This window comes from Harpia harpyja, chromosome 11, assembly GCF_026419915.1.
Source record: "Harpia harpyja isolate bHarHar1 chromosome 11, bHarHar1 primary haplotype, whole genome shotgun sequence".
Taxonomy (NCBI): domain Eukaryota; kingdom Metazoa; phylum Chordata; class Aves; order Accipitriformes; family Accipitridae; genus Harpia; species Harpia harpyja.
In genome coordinates, this window is record NC_068950.1 from 33,665,497 (window position 1) to 33,683,365 (window position 17,869).

Here is a 17,869-nt window from a genome sequence, read left to right on the forward strand (position 1 = left end):
CATGGCAACTGGGCTGTACTGGTACCAGTGCTAGCCCAGGGAACCTGCTGTGGCTCTGACTACACAGGGTGCACTGCTTCCCTACTACTGTCATTTGCCACTATAGTTTTGGGGCTTGTGTGCAGTTAAGAGGGAGAACACTGTGCGCCGCATGAGCCTTGCATGCCTGCCTCTGCCTGTCTGTGTCCAGCTGGGCGCAGGTCTGGGGTCCGAGGGTCATCACATGGTGGTCACCAGTGCCCTCTGTCCAGGTGTTGAGTGCCCAGCATTCTCATCTGGGCTCTGTAATGGCTTGGGCTTGCAGGGCGTGCATGGTATGGGAGCAGCACTGTATGTCTCTTTGGAGTCCAGAAAAGACTTGATCTAAGATTTCTAGTATAGCAGAGGTACCTTTGCTGCTGGATCTTTGTAATCGGCGTCTCTCTGTTGTACCCGGCGAAGTCAGGGTTAGATCATATAACTTCTGCTGCTCTGTGGCTCATCACAAACTGCTAATTTTGACTGAACAGTCACCTCCAGTGCAGCAGACTGGTCGTGTACCTGTGGATCAGACACTGTGAAGGATTTTCTGATCTCTCTTGTTTCTGTGGGCAAAGGATCATTGTAGATGGGAAGAGATTTCTTGCACAAATGCTGGTTTCAGATTTGCCTTTAGCTATGTGCTAAGCCTCCACACAGACTTTGGACGAAGTTAACTGGGTGGTACTTAGCTCAGTGCATTCTTTTAAACTCTTGAACAAACCAGAAAAGATTGTCAATGGTAATCATGATGATTAGATTAGATCACTTCAGGGTTTCAGCCTCCCCAGAGTAAACATCTGCTTTCAATACAGTAAATAGCAAGGTGCTGCACTTTAGGCAAACTTGGCCTCAATCCAAGGGAATGTCATTGTTTACTGTTTTTCCTATATCTTCCTTTGCTTTTCAATCTATACCATGCTGTACTTCTGTGTGTACCCTTCTTTTGTTTCTTTTCAGCCATGTAGGAGTATGCATTGTGGTTGCTCAGTATTGAGTGCTTCTGTTGCTTGTTACTGAATGCTGGCTCTGGTGTCATTCCAGTTAAGCTCTATGTACCTTTTGTCTCTGAAAATCAATGGAGAGCAAATTAAAAAAGAACTAGTTTTTGTGGTACCTTTCATTTAAAAAAAATAATTCCATTTATGTTTGCTCATGATGAGAGAGGTTTCTAGGGAGGCCGGTCTGGGAGACAAAATATGGTTTGTGCTTTTACTAAGTATCAGGAACTATTTTTTCCTTTAGAAAACCTTGGATGCTTCACAGTCACTCTCATCTAAACAGAAAAACAATATTCCAGGGCATTGTTTTGTTTACAGCAGATGTTGCCTTGTGCTACAGAGTCTTGATTTGCAAACAAGTCAAGCGTCTTGGGAATTCTCCTGAGATCTTAGGGAGAAATATGTAAGAGTAGCCACCACAGGCCGCATTTGTGCTGCAGGTGTGGCAGTATGAGTAGAAGGAAGCACCTGAGGTGGCCTGTTGCTGGTTTCTTCCTGACAGGAGTGAGGAGTATGGTTCCAGATGTGTGGTGATAGCAGGAAGAATCAGATTGCAGCAAGTTCAGACTCCTCTGGAACTTGGGAAGGTGCTGAGGTCTTGTTTGTTTGAACACTGCAGTGAGCTGGGAGCCTTGCAGAATTGGATTTGCCAAAGAAGAAGGTTTCCTTAAGTTCCCTTAAAAGAGGGGAAAAAAAGAAACATACTGAAAATAATTGAGTTTCCGGTGCTTTAAAAGCTTCTTAATGTTCTTCAAGTTCTTTTTTTCTGCAAAAGTATGTCCTTTTGATTGCAGTTCAGGCTCAGAGTACAGTACATCTTGCCACAGAATGAGTAAATGAGCTCTGTTCTGCAGCTGCTATTGAATGATGATGTTGGAGCATGCCTTGGCTTATCAGTGAAGGCTGCCTAATGTATTCCACCCAGCCTACCTGAGCGTGCTCTGCAGCAGCAAACCCAATTAACTATTTTTGTACTTGCTGTATGAATGGTTTCAGCAGTTATGGGGTGCTTCGTTTTATAGTATTTCAGTAAGACATGCCAGAGCGTGCACTGGCCATTTCTCGCGCACCTCTGTTGCTCTCTGCAGCCCAGAAAATGCACCAGGAGCTTGCCACAGTGTGGCACAGTCTGGCGAGGCAGCTCATTACCTTTACATTCATTAGTTTCTAAAAGCCTTCTGAATCAGATTTGAGGGCATGAGGAAGAGATTTACAGTCTATCCTACCAGTGTGACAGAACGTTCCTAGTCAAAAAAAGAGAAAATGGGCCTCTCTGGATCATTCTAAGGGGTTTTATTGTTTAGCTGTTGTTTTTCAAGATGCCTCAAACTATTTGGCTTTGTGTTTGTCTGTTATCTTCAACTCAGTCCTCCCACAAAAAGGCAAATACCTGCTTTTACTGAATTATTAACAACAATAGACAGCGCTTACGTATCAATGAAAATTATGGACGTTTCCCAAGGCAATTGATTTAAACGGAGTTAAATTTAGTGGAAGCTTCTATTGGTGTAATGAATGCTCATTATAGAGCCTAATGTGCTTTAAGGGCTTGAAAACCTTCTCAGTGGGGAAGTCAGGCTGCTGTTTTCCAGCAGAGACACAGATGCTGTACCATGGCACTGCTGTCACTACAACCATTGCTGCGCCCGAATGTTTCTCTTTAACCTTGTGTGTTTTTCCCTCTTGCAGAAGACCACCTCCCAGCTGGCTTCCCGACCATTGACATGGGCCCGCAGCTGAAGGTGGTAGAAAAGGCCCGCACAGCCACAATGCTCTGTGCTGCCAGCGGTAACCCTGATCCTGAGATCTCCTGGTTCAAGGACTTCCTGCCTGTTGACACTGCAACTAGCAATGGGCGAATCAAGCAGCTCCGCTCGGGTAAGGCAGCAAAGCAAGTAAGCCTTCCCTACCTCCTGACTCTTCCTCTCTTTTCTCTTTACTTGATGCTATTATTTTTTCCCTGAAACGCTGAAATGCAATTCTAAACCCAAATGCCAATTTGATTTGAGCTCGTTTCTTTCACAATATAAAAACAGTTTTGGAGCTGATCCCCTCTGGCAGGATATCGCGGCTTATTAAAAGGAAACGCTAGCATGGACATGCCTTTTGGAACCTCACCTGGATTCCTTCTTCGGTAGACCGTCTTGACATTGCCCCAAATCCTTGGTAGGCTTGGACATTTCACTACCAACTCAACAGGTCTCAGATATTTTTAATAGGACCACAGTGCAAATCAGGACAATGAGATACTAGTTGAGATTTTACTATCAGTGGTCACATACTACTTCACTGCTTATATAGACTCTGCAAGACAATGCTCTGCTTTCTGTTGAGATCTTTATCATTCTTGCTATGTGACACTACAAGAATAAAGAAAAATCCAAGAAGCAGCAATTCTATGGATTTCAAAGGAAGGTAGACAAAGTTTTGAAACATACAATTTCTTTTTTATTTTTCTGTTTGATAAGCCAAATACTAGCTTTTGAATTACAGACGGTTAGTTCTTGTGGGTGGCTAAGAATGCACTCATTTTAGCAAGGAACTCTTGCTTTTCTACTGCACTGTTTGGTCTCCCAGGACTATAAGGCCCATTAGAGAATTAAAGAAAATAAAACATTGCTTTATTTACTGATGAAGTGCAGCTCCACAGCATGAATTGCAGTGTCTATTTAGCAGTGCACAGCAGCACTACACAGCAGCTCTAGTCTGAGGGGAAAAAAGCCCACGCTACCCTACACGAAGTACAGAAGGGAAAAGAGCTAGAACAACTTTGGTCTAGAAAGGTCTCAACCTTCAATAAGAGGCAGACTGCCTTGCCTGGCCACAACGTATCTCTGGGCACTCCAAAGCCATTTGTTATGAGTGCTGCTGCCAGGGCAACACCATCTTCTTCCTAGCAAGGTGAATGTCTTGACACATTTCCCCATAGCAAGAGCCCTCTGTATAAATCTGATGATGCTTGGATGATAAGAAGTAGGCTTGTACTTGGGGGAGTGGGTAATGAGACATCACTCTCGTCAAAAATAGAACCCAGCCTGACACTCCTGATCCCACCTTGATGTACCAGTGAGCGCTAATTATACTAATGCATTTATAGCTTATGAAATTTCCCAGTGACCTTTAGCTTATCTCCCCCACAACATGGTTTAATCTTGATCTGTTTGTGCTGAAAGAAAATATCACACTTGTTAATTATTCTGAGAAGCTTTAGGAAGCAGCAACAGGAAAGTGCACATGGATGTGTTTCACTTCATAGCTGACTAAATCAGCATCAGAAATTACCATAAATGAGCAGCAAGGCAGCTCCTGATGCACTTGCTGTACGTTCTCCAGCATCCTTTTTGCAGGCACTTGGCTGCCTCTCTACCAGCTGCTTCACAAGTTTAGTGAGATAGAAAGTTTGAAAACAAACTAGTAAACCCTGTCACTGTGTCCAAGTTTTGCTTCCTATTCACTGTTCTTGAGCAACATCTCAATTGAATATTTCACCTGGGATTCAAACTCTAGAGCTGGCTGCTTGCTGAAGACACAGTAATTACCAAGGGAGGTGTCAAGGGAACCTTTTAGAAATCAATGAGCAGCACACATCCTCAGACTTGCAAAAGAAATTGATTAGCTCTCTAATGTAGTAAGGGAGGTTTTCACAGTTCAATGTAAGAGTGAAGTTTTATTTTCAGCAACCTGGTGATACGATGCCAAGATTCACCAAGGCTCTGCTCCACCCTGGCATGAGTGGGGAGCAAGAAGTTTACCGCTTCTCATGGGCCAGAGATTCAACCCCTGATTGCATTTGTGACTTTTGCCTATATTTGTAGTTGATATAAAGCAGGGCCTGCATTTTGAAGTGCCCGAGTCCCACTTACCTGACTGCATTCACCCTGTGTGAGCAGTGTGATGGGTTGGGCAGTCTCTGATCCATTCTGCAAGGTGCTAATTGAGCTCTCCAGTACTACACCGTAGTGGGGCAGAGTTGTTTTTCAAAGAAAAGAGTATTTAAATAGATACCTCATTATATGGGAGAGTTTAATAGTTTGCAAAGTCTCTGCTCCATTAAGATCATATCTTACAGCCAGCCTGGCATATCTGCATGAATGTCGGTTTATAATATCTCAATCTAAATATACGCTCATTTAATTTCATTTAATTAAAACCCAATAAAAGCTAGACAGATGTAATATAGTTAAAATAGCTACAGCACGGTGTAAGCCCAATATTGCATATATAGAGTGTCCGACCTTCAACGAGTACATAATATATTATTATTCAGATGTACTAAATATAGGTCATAAAGGTCAAAGCAGCTTTGGAGTCTGACTTAGAGAGGGGGTTGAGGGATGATTTCATTTCTTCAGGCTCCTAGTGTGGAGTAAATAGCTAGAGGTGGAGAAGTAGCATGTTTGGGAAAGGTGCTCTCTTCTGACATTCGCGGTTATGTGGGCTGGCAGTGCTCTGGGGGCTTCAGGCAGGTCTTTGAACTTGCATGCAGTCAGATCATGTGCCCAAGGGGGCTCTGAACGTTAGTTTCTAGAGGTCTGTTCATCTTCTGTCAAGGTACTAGAGAGTTTGTGGTTTAAGACAACCAAGCTGTCATCTTAGACTCTTTTAACCCCAGAGGACTGGTGTCTGTCATGAGCAAATACACAGTTTATAAATCTGCCCTTTATCCTACCATCCCCCATTTACGAATTACATCTGTATGTGTGTGTATGCATTTTTCTCATTAAACCTTCTGAAAACATAACTCTCTACATTTAGAGGGCTTTTTTTTCCCCTTTCTCCCCAATATATCGATCTTTCCTTCCCAGTAATGCTTAATTCTTTTTTAAGCCCAGCTCTTGGGTAGTTTTGCCAGTGTTGGGCTAATTGCTCTACAGGTGAGAACACAAATAAATACAGGTTTTCATCTCCATTATCACAGATCAAGGCAAAAGCAAGGTCACTGACTCATCATGCTGGTTGTAGCAAAATTCTCCCTTGCTCATCTTGCTAATACTTCCCACCTCTTCTGGAGAGGCTGCTTTTCTGCAAATGCAGTGACTCAGGACAACTCCCTGTTCTCCCCCAGGGTGCATAGCTTCAGTCATTGCCTGTCAGTCATTGACACGGGATCTAAAGCCAGCTCTGGGCTGGGAAACCTCCCCAGCATGCTAACTCATTTAAAACCTGTTTGGCTGAACTGATTTTAAAACTGTCTGGACATTGTAGTATCGCAGGTGATGTACATATGAGTTCCGGCAGCCAGGGTCAGTGCTACACCTCTAACCATGTTTTAAAATTAGTTGACGTTGTGACGAAAACTCTCTCAATATAGATCAGATTGTGCTGATGCTTCACAGTTCTTCTGTAAAGATTCTTGGATCACAAGCTCCTGAAGACTTCAAAGCAACTCTGATAGTATTCGTACTCAAAACCCTTGAATGCTTCCAGTGAGTTTCGTAGTTGAACAATTGCTCTTCCACCTTGCTCTTCAGAAAACTTAAGAAGAAAATGTCAAATTAGAATAAATAACTATTCTGAATGTTAACATACAGGTATCTTTGCCATGTAAGGAAACTCCAGAAACTCAGGGAACATTGTCATCTTTCATCTAGTAAAGAACTTGGTCTTACAACAAGTATCATTCTCTTTTAATCCCCATCAATTAACTGAGTTATGGAACTGCGCCCTAGACCCTAGTGTGGCTTTCAGGCAATTAACTGCAAGTAAAGTATCAGAGAGGGCTCTGCAGATGACTTCGGTCTCTCTCTGGAAAAGTGTAGGTGCCTCTAACAAAGAAGCAGTGGGAGCTGGCTCGCCAGATCGTCTTGCTGCATTTATGCTCTCAGAATTACCAGCAAGCGTTTTCATTTTGGTCTTGATCCTATAGGTAGAAGCACTACTTATTTGGAAACAAAAGGAATACCCAACATACACAGAACAAACTTGCAAAAAGAGGTGATGCCTGTCCCAGTGAAATGGCAGTGACGGACATATCCTGCTTCACTGGTGACAGCCAGCAGTCAGTACCCAGCAGAAGACATTCAGCTCCTGGCAAGAAACAGCTCTGAGTCCAGACATCAGATGGGCATCGACCTGGGACAAGGTGTGTAAGGACAGCCCAAAAGAATGGGGACTGGGGAGTATTATCCAAAAGGATCAGGAAACCCACACAAGGATGGATGCTCTCTCAGAAAGGACTGACTGGACGAGGGTTGAAGCAATATCATGGCCAACCAGTTGACAGCTGAAGTTTTTTATGCCCTGGAAGAACCTATACTGCACATCTGGGTCTTGCTGTGTGGGGCACACACAGCAGTGATGGGATCCACACAGACTCCCTGTTGCAACTGGTGGCAAATAGCCAGTCTTTTCTGTAGTACTTTCACTTCTGAAAATAATTTCCCCTAAAACTATGTTGGGAAGTAGGTGAAAGCACTGTCAGAGTTCTCTGGGATTCATTGTTGCCCAGCCCTAGTGCCCAGTTGCAGCCAGCAAGAGCCTTGGTTTCTCTGTTTAATGTTGCTTTGGAGTGATTTTTTGGTGGTCTAGGTTCCTACAAGGAAGTGGTGCGTTGATAAGTCTGGGGTGAGTTTGTGTCAGCAGAGTGAAGTCCCTTCTCCAGCAGAGCCTCTCCTCCACACTGGGAAATACTGATGCAAATAATCCCATGGGGTTTTCCAGTGTATCATCTTATGTTCTGCCTTGCTTTGGGTGCCTGTCTGTGTGCTTCCAGTACACAGAGGATGTCAGGGTCAGCATTCATTCCTGCCTGAATTGAATGTATGGGGTGTTATTCACTGTCTGTTATCATGAAAGGGAAGTAAACTCTCCTTCCTTATGAGTGTTTCAAACCTTTCAAACACAAGGAATTGGGTTTGAAGTTTGATCTTGGGGTGCCCTTTGCCTAAAGCGGCCTGGTGATCACAGGACACAAGTTGGCCTCAGTAACCATTTGAGTGATGGCACCTCCATCACTTGAAGGACTCTCTTATGTTGGCACTCTGTGGCCTATGTGCTGTGATTTTGTCCCTTTGAGGGACACCCTGAAAGGACAACAGCCAGAGATGCCTTATCATATGATGTGAAGGGCGAATGGAAACTTTTATTCCTTCTGGATAAGGAAATTGGGGTCCAACAGAAAAGCCTTGTGCACGCTCTGTAATGGTGTCCTCTGAGTGAAGAGTGAATGTCTTAACTTTGCAAAGGTGAGAGAGACCTAGAACAAACACTGCACTAAATACAGCAAGCCTCCGTGCTGCTCCCACAAGAGTTGGCTTACATTCGGAGGGCAGGAGGATTGAGATTTAACACAGGAAAAAATGAGCTGGTCACACTTAAGTTTTAGGGAATCTACTTCAAGTATGCCGTTGCTCCTAGAGCTGTGTGTAGACAATTGTGTATTAGAGAAAGGGTTTAGCCTTTACAGGGAGTAGATTTAAAGATTTGCTGCAAAGCTTTTCAGTTCTAGGGCAGAACAACAAACCCTGTTTCAGCCAGATGAGAGAGAAGGAAGTCCTGTTTTCTGTCCCTTGGGCTGTGCTCAAAGTCATTGCACCATTCCCATGGGAAGTGACACACTGTGGTGATGCTTTTCTTAACTCTGAGAATTGTGGAAGGGGACAGGGGGAGGCAGGGGTGGGAGGAGGGAGGCCCTAGACCAAACAACAAAAATATCACTTGGCAAACTTTCCAAACAGGCAAAGAGAAATAACCCTGTTTTCCATGGCTGTGCTATTCCATGCGAGTATCTCTGGGTATAACTCTTCTGTCAAGCAGCAGATTTATTATTGCACAAGAGAGAATACCCACAACTTCAGTCACTGCAAGATCTTTCCTGATGCTTCAGTCATCTGTGGATAGAAGGCATCAGAAATTATAAAGAGACATAAAGTTAAAATGTGGTAATGTCATCTTGGCAAAGGAAAATGCTAAAATGAGTAGTTTGAATTGCTGCTCCTGCTTAGAGAAAGGACTCTGCCTAAAGGAAGGGTAGTTAGGAAAGAAAAAGAATCAGTATAAATATTGTAATTACTTTTTAAGAGGCAAGTTAAACATGCTTAAAATATGCCTTCTTTGTATTTACAGAAATTCTTTTCTGTCTTTCTTTCCCATTGGGTGATCATTGTTGTGGATAATGGAATGAGCTGTAAATCTGAGATACACGACACTCTTGTATGCATACTGGTATTTATTAATCAATACACTGAACATGATTTGACACACTGTGTCCTGTTTAACCCTGTTTTTCTGTCTGTTTAAACTCCTCAGTTTTCTTTGGTAAGTGCTTGGTATTCAGATCCTACAAATCTGCATAAAACCAACACATACCATGAACTGCCTATAGATTCGATCTGCATGAATCTCTCCCTTATACTAACAGCCTTCATATGTGCAAGATAAGACCAAGGGGACAAAAGTGGGGATTAGAAGGGTTCCCTGCCAATTTGCCCAGCTGGAGCATCTCCCCTTCAATCATGCTTCGTTATTGATTGAATGCTGAACTCAAGACACTGACCAGTGGATCCTCCACTTGCTAAACACATTGACCTCATAAAACAAACCTTTATAGATTGTTGCAACAGGATAACTTAACCTCACTCCCAGAGAAGCCCTCCTTATAAGATACTCTTCATTATAGCATGTAAAATTATCTCCAGTGCCTTATAAAGAGGGTAGGGATTCCTTTCTCCAGCTAACATCCAAATTAGGCAGGAACAACAGAGGTCTGGCTAGCGTGCCATTGTTACATTACCAGAAACTACTTCATTTCAAAATATTTCTGTATGTAAAGCTAATGCTGCATGACGCCAATTTCTGTGCCGGAGGGAACCTGATGCAAAGGTTATGCGAATGCGGTGAATGGCTCAAAACTGATTTGTTACACTCTCCTCTTACTTTAATTTCTTTAAACGAGCAGATTTTGTCCCACTGGTCATTCTAACCTCAAAGCAAAATTGCACCTAGCGCCCGCAACCATGCACTTTCCACCCCTCCTGCCCAGCACAGTCACGGTTACACAGCCCCCAGGACACCCCCTCCTTGTTCTGTATGAGGAATGAAGGGGCATTGCACCATCTTCCCAACGTGTCCTCCATCTCAACTGCTTGAACGGTGGTGTGGGTGAATGCAAGTTGTGAGGCCAGCCAGCAACGCCACCTCGGCAGCTTAGTTCGGCCCCCGTTCGTGAGGGTGGTGGCTTTAATGGCAAGATGCAGGGCTGGATGCTGCACTCCTGGAAGCGATGAGCTTTACTAACCTCCTGAGAGTGTCACTCTGACTTTTATTGCACATCAGTTTCTTTTTGTTTATTCCTGTCGCGCTAATACAAATTCTAGCTTTAAAAAAACTTTCTGCTTTTTAGTTATAATTTTCTTCCTTTCCTCTTTGTACTAATGCTTCTCTCTAATCTTATTTGCATTCAAATTACCTCACCAGGTGGTACACCGATCAGAGGTAAGAATGCTGAAATGTGCCTCCAGTTGTCACATCACTCCATCTCCTGTCTGCCTTGTCCCTTCTCCTCCGGTGTTTCTCATCTCCAGCTTTTACTCTCAGCCCTAACTCTGCCAGCGCTCTCGCTCATCTGCACTCTCCCACTAGTGTGTTTATTTTGGTTGGTTTTTAGCGTGATTTCTTGTAGACTCATCCATTGCGATTTTGCGCTGTTGAAAGGGGGTTATTCAACGGAAAGTTTGCAAACTGGAAAATGGTCCCTGGCCTCCGCCACGGGAGGGTTGATGTCTCCTGCAGCTCCTGCAAGTCTCTGAACTTCCCGCGCAGGTGTGGCCTCTGAGGTTTTGTGTCTAGGGGGTTTCAGATGGATTGCTTTGGTGTAAGGGTAAGGAGGTAACATTTTCACAAGAGAATAGTCAAATTCTTCGCTGCTGCTGCTGCTGGGCATGAAACTCTAATCAGAAGGAGATAAATTCTTGAAAGTTTGAGCAAATCTGGCTCTGAGATAAGGAGCACCTTTGTTTGTGTTCCTCATGTTTGCCTTTCAAGTGTGCTAACCCTCTAATGTGGCGGCAGAGTGGAGTGCCGCTGCCCCAGACCCCGCTTTCTGAACCGGACATGCCGATGTTGCTTTGCAGCACAAAGATTTGTTTTAAATAGATGAATCTGAAGCACATCTGGCTGCTTTAAGCCTTCATTAATTAAACCCACCCCTGGTTTGACAGCCCAGTGTGCGCAGTCCCTGGCTAGTTTTCACAGCCTGTATGCACCAGTAATGACTTTCCAACTGGAGTGTTGTCTTTTCTAGCCTAAACACTCAAAGCTGTCTCTTTAGATTAACTTTAGCGTGTTAATCAGCGTTACATGCTAAGGCCCTTTGAATTCTCTTGTGGTTTTGGTTACCCCTGTTGACTGACCCCTGGATTTCTCGACAGAATGACTACCACCTACAAATCAACACAACCTCGTTCGTTCAGTTTTCCCCCTTCTCCCCTTTCCTCCCCCTTTTCCCTGAATCACTGTTGGAAGTTAATAATCTGACTCTTTGGAACTGGTTCTGTTGCTGGGGGTTAATGTTTTCAGCTCCCGTTAAGTGGTTTTAGAGTAAATGTGAATTGCCGTTTGATGCGTATTTGCATTAAGTTGCCTCTGTAGCAAATCTGGGTCAGAGAAAAAGACTGCAAACCTTATTTTGATATGAATGGGCTTATATATCTGTCATTCCTCCCTTTGGAATGCTGGAGATTGACAGCTGTGATGTTACAAGCTCCTTAAACTATTTCTTCATCTCCTATTTCTACTGCAAATCCTAAAATGAAATGACAGATCGAATGCTAACTAGCCAAGCGCTCTGAGCTCCCAGCCATGCATGCCGAGTGTGCAGCCATCCTGGGGCCTCCCCGCACGCTCGCTGTGCACCCGCCCTGTCTGATGACATTAGTGACTCAGCACCAGAACCGCGTGGATGCTCCATACGTCTTGCTTGGGAACCGAACACATCTCTGTGAAAAGAACCATCCATCTCATAAAACATAAGTTCCCCGCATCCCCACCCCACTTCCCACCCCCGTTTGAGTCCTGATGAGGTATTTTAAGAATGTTCTTGGCATTATTTAAAATATATGTGTCCTGTTTGAATGTCAAAGATGACATTTCTGTGAGAGCAAACAGAAGCCACGTGCTGCTCTCTGGCTTCTCCCAAAGGATTTCTGTCAGCCTAATGCCTTTTATTTAAAACGGAGGTCATTGAATTTCTAAAGATAACGACAGATTAGATGAAAGTGCTTTTATGATGGTGAGGTTGTGTCCATGTAGAAGTGACTGTTCTGCCATGTTCTATACCCAGCTGCACTCTTGTTCCTCATTAAGGTAAGTTTGATGCTTTGGAATCCATTAATTTGGTCTGAAAGGAAGGGTGAACTAATGACTCTTAACGAACCCTTTTGGTAATAATGTTGGGGGGGGAAGGGGAGGGTTTGGTTTGATTTAATTGCTGCTGTGACTGTGTCGCTAGGAGTTGTGTGTCTGGAATACTTGGGAGGTTCAAGCATTACCCAAGGCCTTTGTGCCAGAGCAGCAGAGAACCCACTCGCAGGGAGCAGCATGTGGTTAGTGAGAGGACCACCTGAGAAATTCTACCATGCACCTCTCCAAACAGGAGGAGATTTTTCTCTCTAAACACCTCGTTTGGCCTTACCCCCATGTATCTGGTCCTTTCTGTCCGAGACATCTCTGGCTTCCCTGAAATGGGAGGAGCTCCTAACTATAATTCAGAATCTCTGTTTGTAGCGTCACTCTTTACCCCTCTGGGACTGCCCCAGATAGTAATTTAATCTTGAAATCCCTATTTGTTCATCAGAAAGACATGCAGCCGCTAGATGCCCATCAGACCAGGCAATAGCTAGCTTTTTAAGGTGACCCATAGATAGTATCAGCAATCCATGTTTAAGCAAGTTCTGTGCCATTCTTATTTTCAAAGTAGAATATAAGATGTTCATTTCCAGCATTTCTCTGGAATTGAACTCGCTCAACCTTTTGTGAAATCTGGCTGCATTTTACTGCCCCAGGCTGTAAGAGAGAGCAGAGCACGGTTGTGTGTCTGGTGGGTGCTGGACTGAACAGGCATTAGATTGGATGCACATGAGGAGATAAAGAAATATCATCATCTCAGGCATTATCCCTCTCCAGTCAGATTTATTTGTTACTTTTCTGTCACCACAGGAAATATCTGAGCTTCCTATACATAAGAGTATTTCTTCCCTGCAGACGTCAGCGTAGCAGAGGTCTGTCTGAATTAACTTTAGATCAGCTCACTTGGGTGTCAGAAGCTGTCTGTCTGGGAAGCCAGGTAAACACCTGCACCGACTTCTGTATAGCTGCAGCTAAACCTTTTCCAGTCTCAAGCGAACTGGTTTAAATATAGCTCCAGTGTTTCAATGCTATCCTGTGAGCTGGAGCATAAAGCTATCCAAAGAGATTAGAGGAAGCTAAAAGAATTTTGCTGTCTCTTTTTGAGCATGTGTTTATACATTTGATTGCATTTTGTATATGATAGGATTTTTTTCCTGTTTCTTGAGCTTTTCCAGTCACAAAAAATAAGTGAAAGGAAAACAATTTAAAAATGAGAAGATATGCTTGCAGGAGCAGACAGTGTTGGGGGGAGGTTGGGTGGGGTAGTGCCTGGAAATGTTTGTAATGCCATGTTTCTTACTGTCAGAATTCAGATTGACTCATGTCCCTTTAGAAGCACACAGAAGCATTACTGTGCATTTGACACTGCTGTCGTTTCGCTTCTGACGCAGAGTCCCCTGAGATTTTCTGTACCTGCTGGTGAGAGATCAGAGCATCCTGAAACTCCGCTGTCTAAGAGGAGACCTCGTGCTGCCGAGCACGTTGGGTGTCCTCTACTCCCTCTCTGCTCGAGTCCGGCTTGGTGGCAACAGTTGGGTGCTATCAGCAGCTGCCTCTGGTGCACAGGAGAGTGATTTCTCAGCAGGACTGCCATCCAGAACAGGCCCCTTGCATACCAATCACCGGCCTTTCAGGCATAATGACCATAATGAACGCGAACAATGAAAATATATTTGTAGTTATCTTGTTTTGCATAATTGGCAGTGCTGATGGCTGATGGAGGCTAGGTGCAGTCCTCTGTAACAGCTGAGAGATGCTGCTGTTATAAATTACAAAAAATAGCGAATATGGGAAAAGCTTATTTTCATTATTAGTGACTCTTCTGTGGTTTTGGTGTCTTTCAGTTTTTCACAGCTCCCACAGCAAGTGTTGGTTATCTCAGGCAGCAGTCAGGGTGTCAAAGTCCAACTCCCTCATTGTCAGGGCTTCACAGTGTCTCTTTCTCCACCATATTCACATTTATGGGTCCTCGTTTGGTCTGGGCTTGCCTCTGGCCCTGCTCCACAGCTCCCTGGATTTTATTAGGAGGATTCTCCTTCTACGGGAGGGAATTTTTAGCAGAAGGGGGATTGGGACCCACGCCTGAGCACTGGCTGAAGGAGTGGCCAAGAATACTGCTTCAGGAAAAGTCAGGCAGTGTTTCTGTGAAGGAAGCTGGTGGAAGGCAGGGGGAAGGAGAAGGGAGGGGTTTGGGTTAGCCACATACTCTAGCATGCAGGGTGGGCAAAATTTACCTCTTCCCTGAGAGGAAGGGCCCTGGTCAGGTTCATTAACATCTGTGTTGCAAGTCCTTTCCTTAGACGAGTGCTGCAACTGCAGCCTGGTTCTTCTGACTCTTGGGTACTTACGGGAGCTTTTCATTCCATGTCTAATTTTATAACCAGGGCAAAAGGTCAGTCCCCCCACTCTGAGCCAGGGGGGCTGAGGCTGTGAATGCCCTGCTAGAGAAATGGAGCTGCTCCTGCTGCTGGGGATGGAGCTCCAACCTGAATAGATACAGAAGTGTGTCGCACCAAGAGCTGCTGTGTTTAGCTCTGTGCAGTGCTCTCTAGTAGAAGAGAGCACAAGCACCCGATGAGCTACAGAGCAGGATTTCAGAGAGATCAATTTGTATGGCAGCTTGGAGCTTTTTACATTTGGTTTGTCACCTAGAGGAGACGGTGACAAGCTCTCCATGGCACAACAGTTACCCAGTGCTGCCAAGAAGCGGCCCTTATCAGGATCTGCCTTCCCCATGCTCTCTCTGTGCAGTGCACTTTTTAAATGCTTCTTTTAACCACTGTCACTGCAACTAATGATTCTGCCTGCTCACAAGTATATTTGAATAGATAAGTATCTTGGAGAGCTGCTAACGGGGCTGCTGTCTGTGCCCGAGTTTAAAGAGCAAAAGAAAAAGCTAGGAGAGGAGGGAAGGGACTGGCAAGGAGATACCAGCACAGAGTAAGGAGCCTATAAGGGATGCTTGTCAGTCAGCAGGGCAGGCTCCTGCCCTCAGCCCCACAAAGCTCTGCCTTTTCACTATTCTCCCTGGCACTGGAGAGCAGCCAGGGGTTTTTCTCAGGAGCTGTCAGCTCTTTGATAAACTGAGATGTGTTATCGGGAACAGATCTGAGCCACAAGCGAGATTGACATGACGTCACAGTGTGGTGAGGAATGGCTGCCCCTCTTCTGCTGGAGCCCCTCTGTGGTTCAGGGTGCTTAGGACGCAGCGGAGGTTGAGTGGTGCTCAGCAGGGAGAGGTTTCACTCTGATGCACATGTACCGCTGCAGAGTCCCATGAGCTCCCAAACAAGCTGTTTATTGCTTTTCTTTCTACACATACGCACATCCTGATGGTAGATGGTCCTCATGCATCCACTGAAGCTGTGCTACCTCATTGCAGATCAAGACTCAGCCATGCAAACGAGAACAAGGCAGCTGGCACAGGAGCACTGGAGGAGTCCATATGAAAAGTCTGCAGTAACATCCTGTGTGAACAAGACCTCACTCAGCAACTTGTGCAACATAAATCCCAAAATAATGAATAAATCGGCCTTTCTAGCCCTGGTTTGCAGAGACACAGAAGATTATAAGATGAGATGTTGACAGGGCGAGGAATAGAAATCAGGTCCTTTGCACTTGTCAAAGCAAAGAATTCACTGTGCTTTTGAAGGTCTTTGGATGCAGCTTCCATGAACTTCAAGGAAAGGAGCTACTCAGGACTCAGTTCTTCCTTTCCTGTAGCTCCTTGTGTCCTGTCCAGCCTAGACTTGAACCCTCTAAGAGATGAACCTGTTGCCTTTCTCTGGGATGACTGAACTAGAGCCTGGAGCATTTTACACTTAGGGAGTTTTTCCCAAGGCTCAGATGCATTTATGTCTCCAACTTTCTGATCCCAGCAATGTCTGAGCTTCTTAACTTTATTCATAAATCTCTGTACCCTAAGATACCCTACACTTTTCTGTTTCCATCACTTAGTTGTAGGCTGTCCTTCAAGAAAACCCCTATAGTCCCGCTCACTGTCATCAGTTTACCATGATCCTTCCACTTTCTGCTATCTGTCAGCTATACTGCGGGATCTGTATGTTTGTCTAATGATGATTTATTGCAGTAACTGGGTTTTTTCTGGTTCAGTTGAGAGGTTTGCGTTAACTTTCTTCTGCCTTCTGGGTTCTCACTTGCTCCTGATGCACCATAGTTTGAATAGTCGTGCCAGCCCAGACAAAACCAGAACCCCTTGCCCAGTGTCCCTGAGGAGTTTGTAGGCAGTTGTTGACACGTTACATGTTTATAGTATGATTCTAGAAATTGGTCCACATTGGCTGCAGAGCTGACAGGCAACAGCAGCATGTAATCTGAAACTCCCCTCTGCCTTCATTTTCTTCATCCTCTTAAGTTTTCCTCTTCTCTCTCCAGCACTGATGTTGGATCCCCTAGAGATAAAGAATAGTTTGACTACCCAACGTTTAAGAGGCATGGTGATCACAAGTATGAAGGGTATAAATACCAGCGATATGTATTAAATGGCTAAAAGGGGAATATAAAAAGGTATGTGTTCATGGCAGAATTATCTAGGGATCTTACTTTTTTCTAGGGAGACACCACTGCCTGTCACCTGAAGCTCTCTCTGCTTTCAGCCCAGGCAGCTGATGAGGGCTACAGGCTAAATCAGAGACAGGGTCTTCCTTGGGGTGATGACATGCACTCTTTTTTGTTTGTTAGTTTGTTTGTTTGTTTGTTTTTAAATTTGGGTGCGTTTTACAGCAAACACTTTTTCCAGCCAAGCTTGTTGCAAGCACTCAGAATGAACTCTGCAGCACAAGTGTGCCCGAAGAGTAATGAGTGGAAATTAAGAAGGGGATAATATATGGTGAGTTCCAGGGAAATCTTCCTGACAGAGAGTATAACCAGGCTGTGGCATCAATTCCTTGAGGAAGTGGTGAAAGACCTATCACTCGGCACATTTAAAATGGGATTGGACAGAACACAAGTACATTTACAACAAGGAGCAATCCTGCCCTGGCCCCCAGGGATGCACAAGATAACCTAATAGGTCTTTTCCTTTTCTAGATGCTCTGATTCTCTGTGTCTTGTCAATGCTGGGAAGCTTCGTCCTGCTCCACTGCCTGTCATATTGCTGTCTGCTTGAAGATGTTTTTCCCAGGCAGCATGTAGAAATTCAACGTTCTCCCTGAATTAAGCAGCAGTGCTCTGTAGGCTTTGGCCTGTGGGTGTCCAGAGAGTGCCGTGGCTAGAGAAAGCTGGCAGGTCCTTTTGTTAGTAGGTGGAAAGACTTCTGCAAACAAGCTTTCTCTGTCTAGCTGAAGCCTCATTTCCAGTACTAATGCAACAATAGGGAGGGCTCTGTACATCATTTTTATTATATGGCAGAACCCAGGGAAGTTCATTTTTCCCGATGACATATAGACTTATGCTACAGTCTCAATTTATCCTTCTAAATAATGTAGGAGGCAGTGGTTGATTCACATTAGTTTTTCTTCTGTTCTGATGATATGAAAAACTGAGTT

The 17,869-nt window shown here is 44.5% G+C and overlaps 1 protein-coding gene across 15 annotated transcripts in view; it reads left to right on the forward strand.

Moving 5' to 3' along the window:
- The window catches only part of PTPRF (protein tyrosine phosphatase receptor type F), a 394,257-nt gene that overhangs the window by 281,390 nt on the left and 94,998 nt on the right, over positions 1–17,869 (forward strand). For 8 of the 15 annotated variants that reach the window (XM_052800806.1, XM_052800805.1, XM_052800810.1 and 5 more), the window contains 2 exons: positions 2,709–2,897; positions 10,434–10,451. In XM_052800806.1, coding sequence (XP_052656766.1) covers positions 2,709–2,897; positions 10,434–10,451 — 207 coding nt within the window. The remainder of the gene's footprint in view (positions 1–2,708; positions 2,898–10,433; positions 10,452–17,869) is intronic. The other 7 variants (XM_052800808.1, XM_052800812.1, XM_052800811.1 and 4 more) reach the window with 1 other exon arrangement.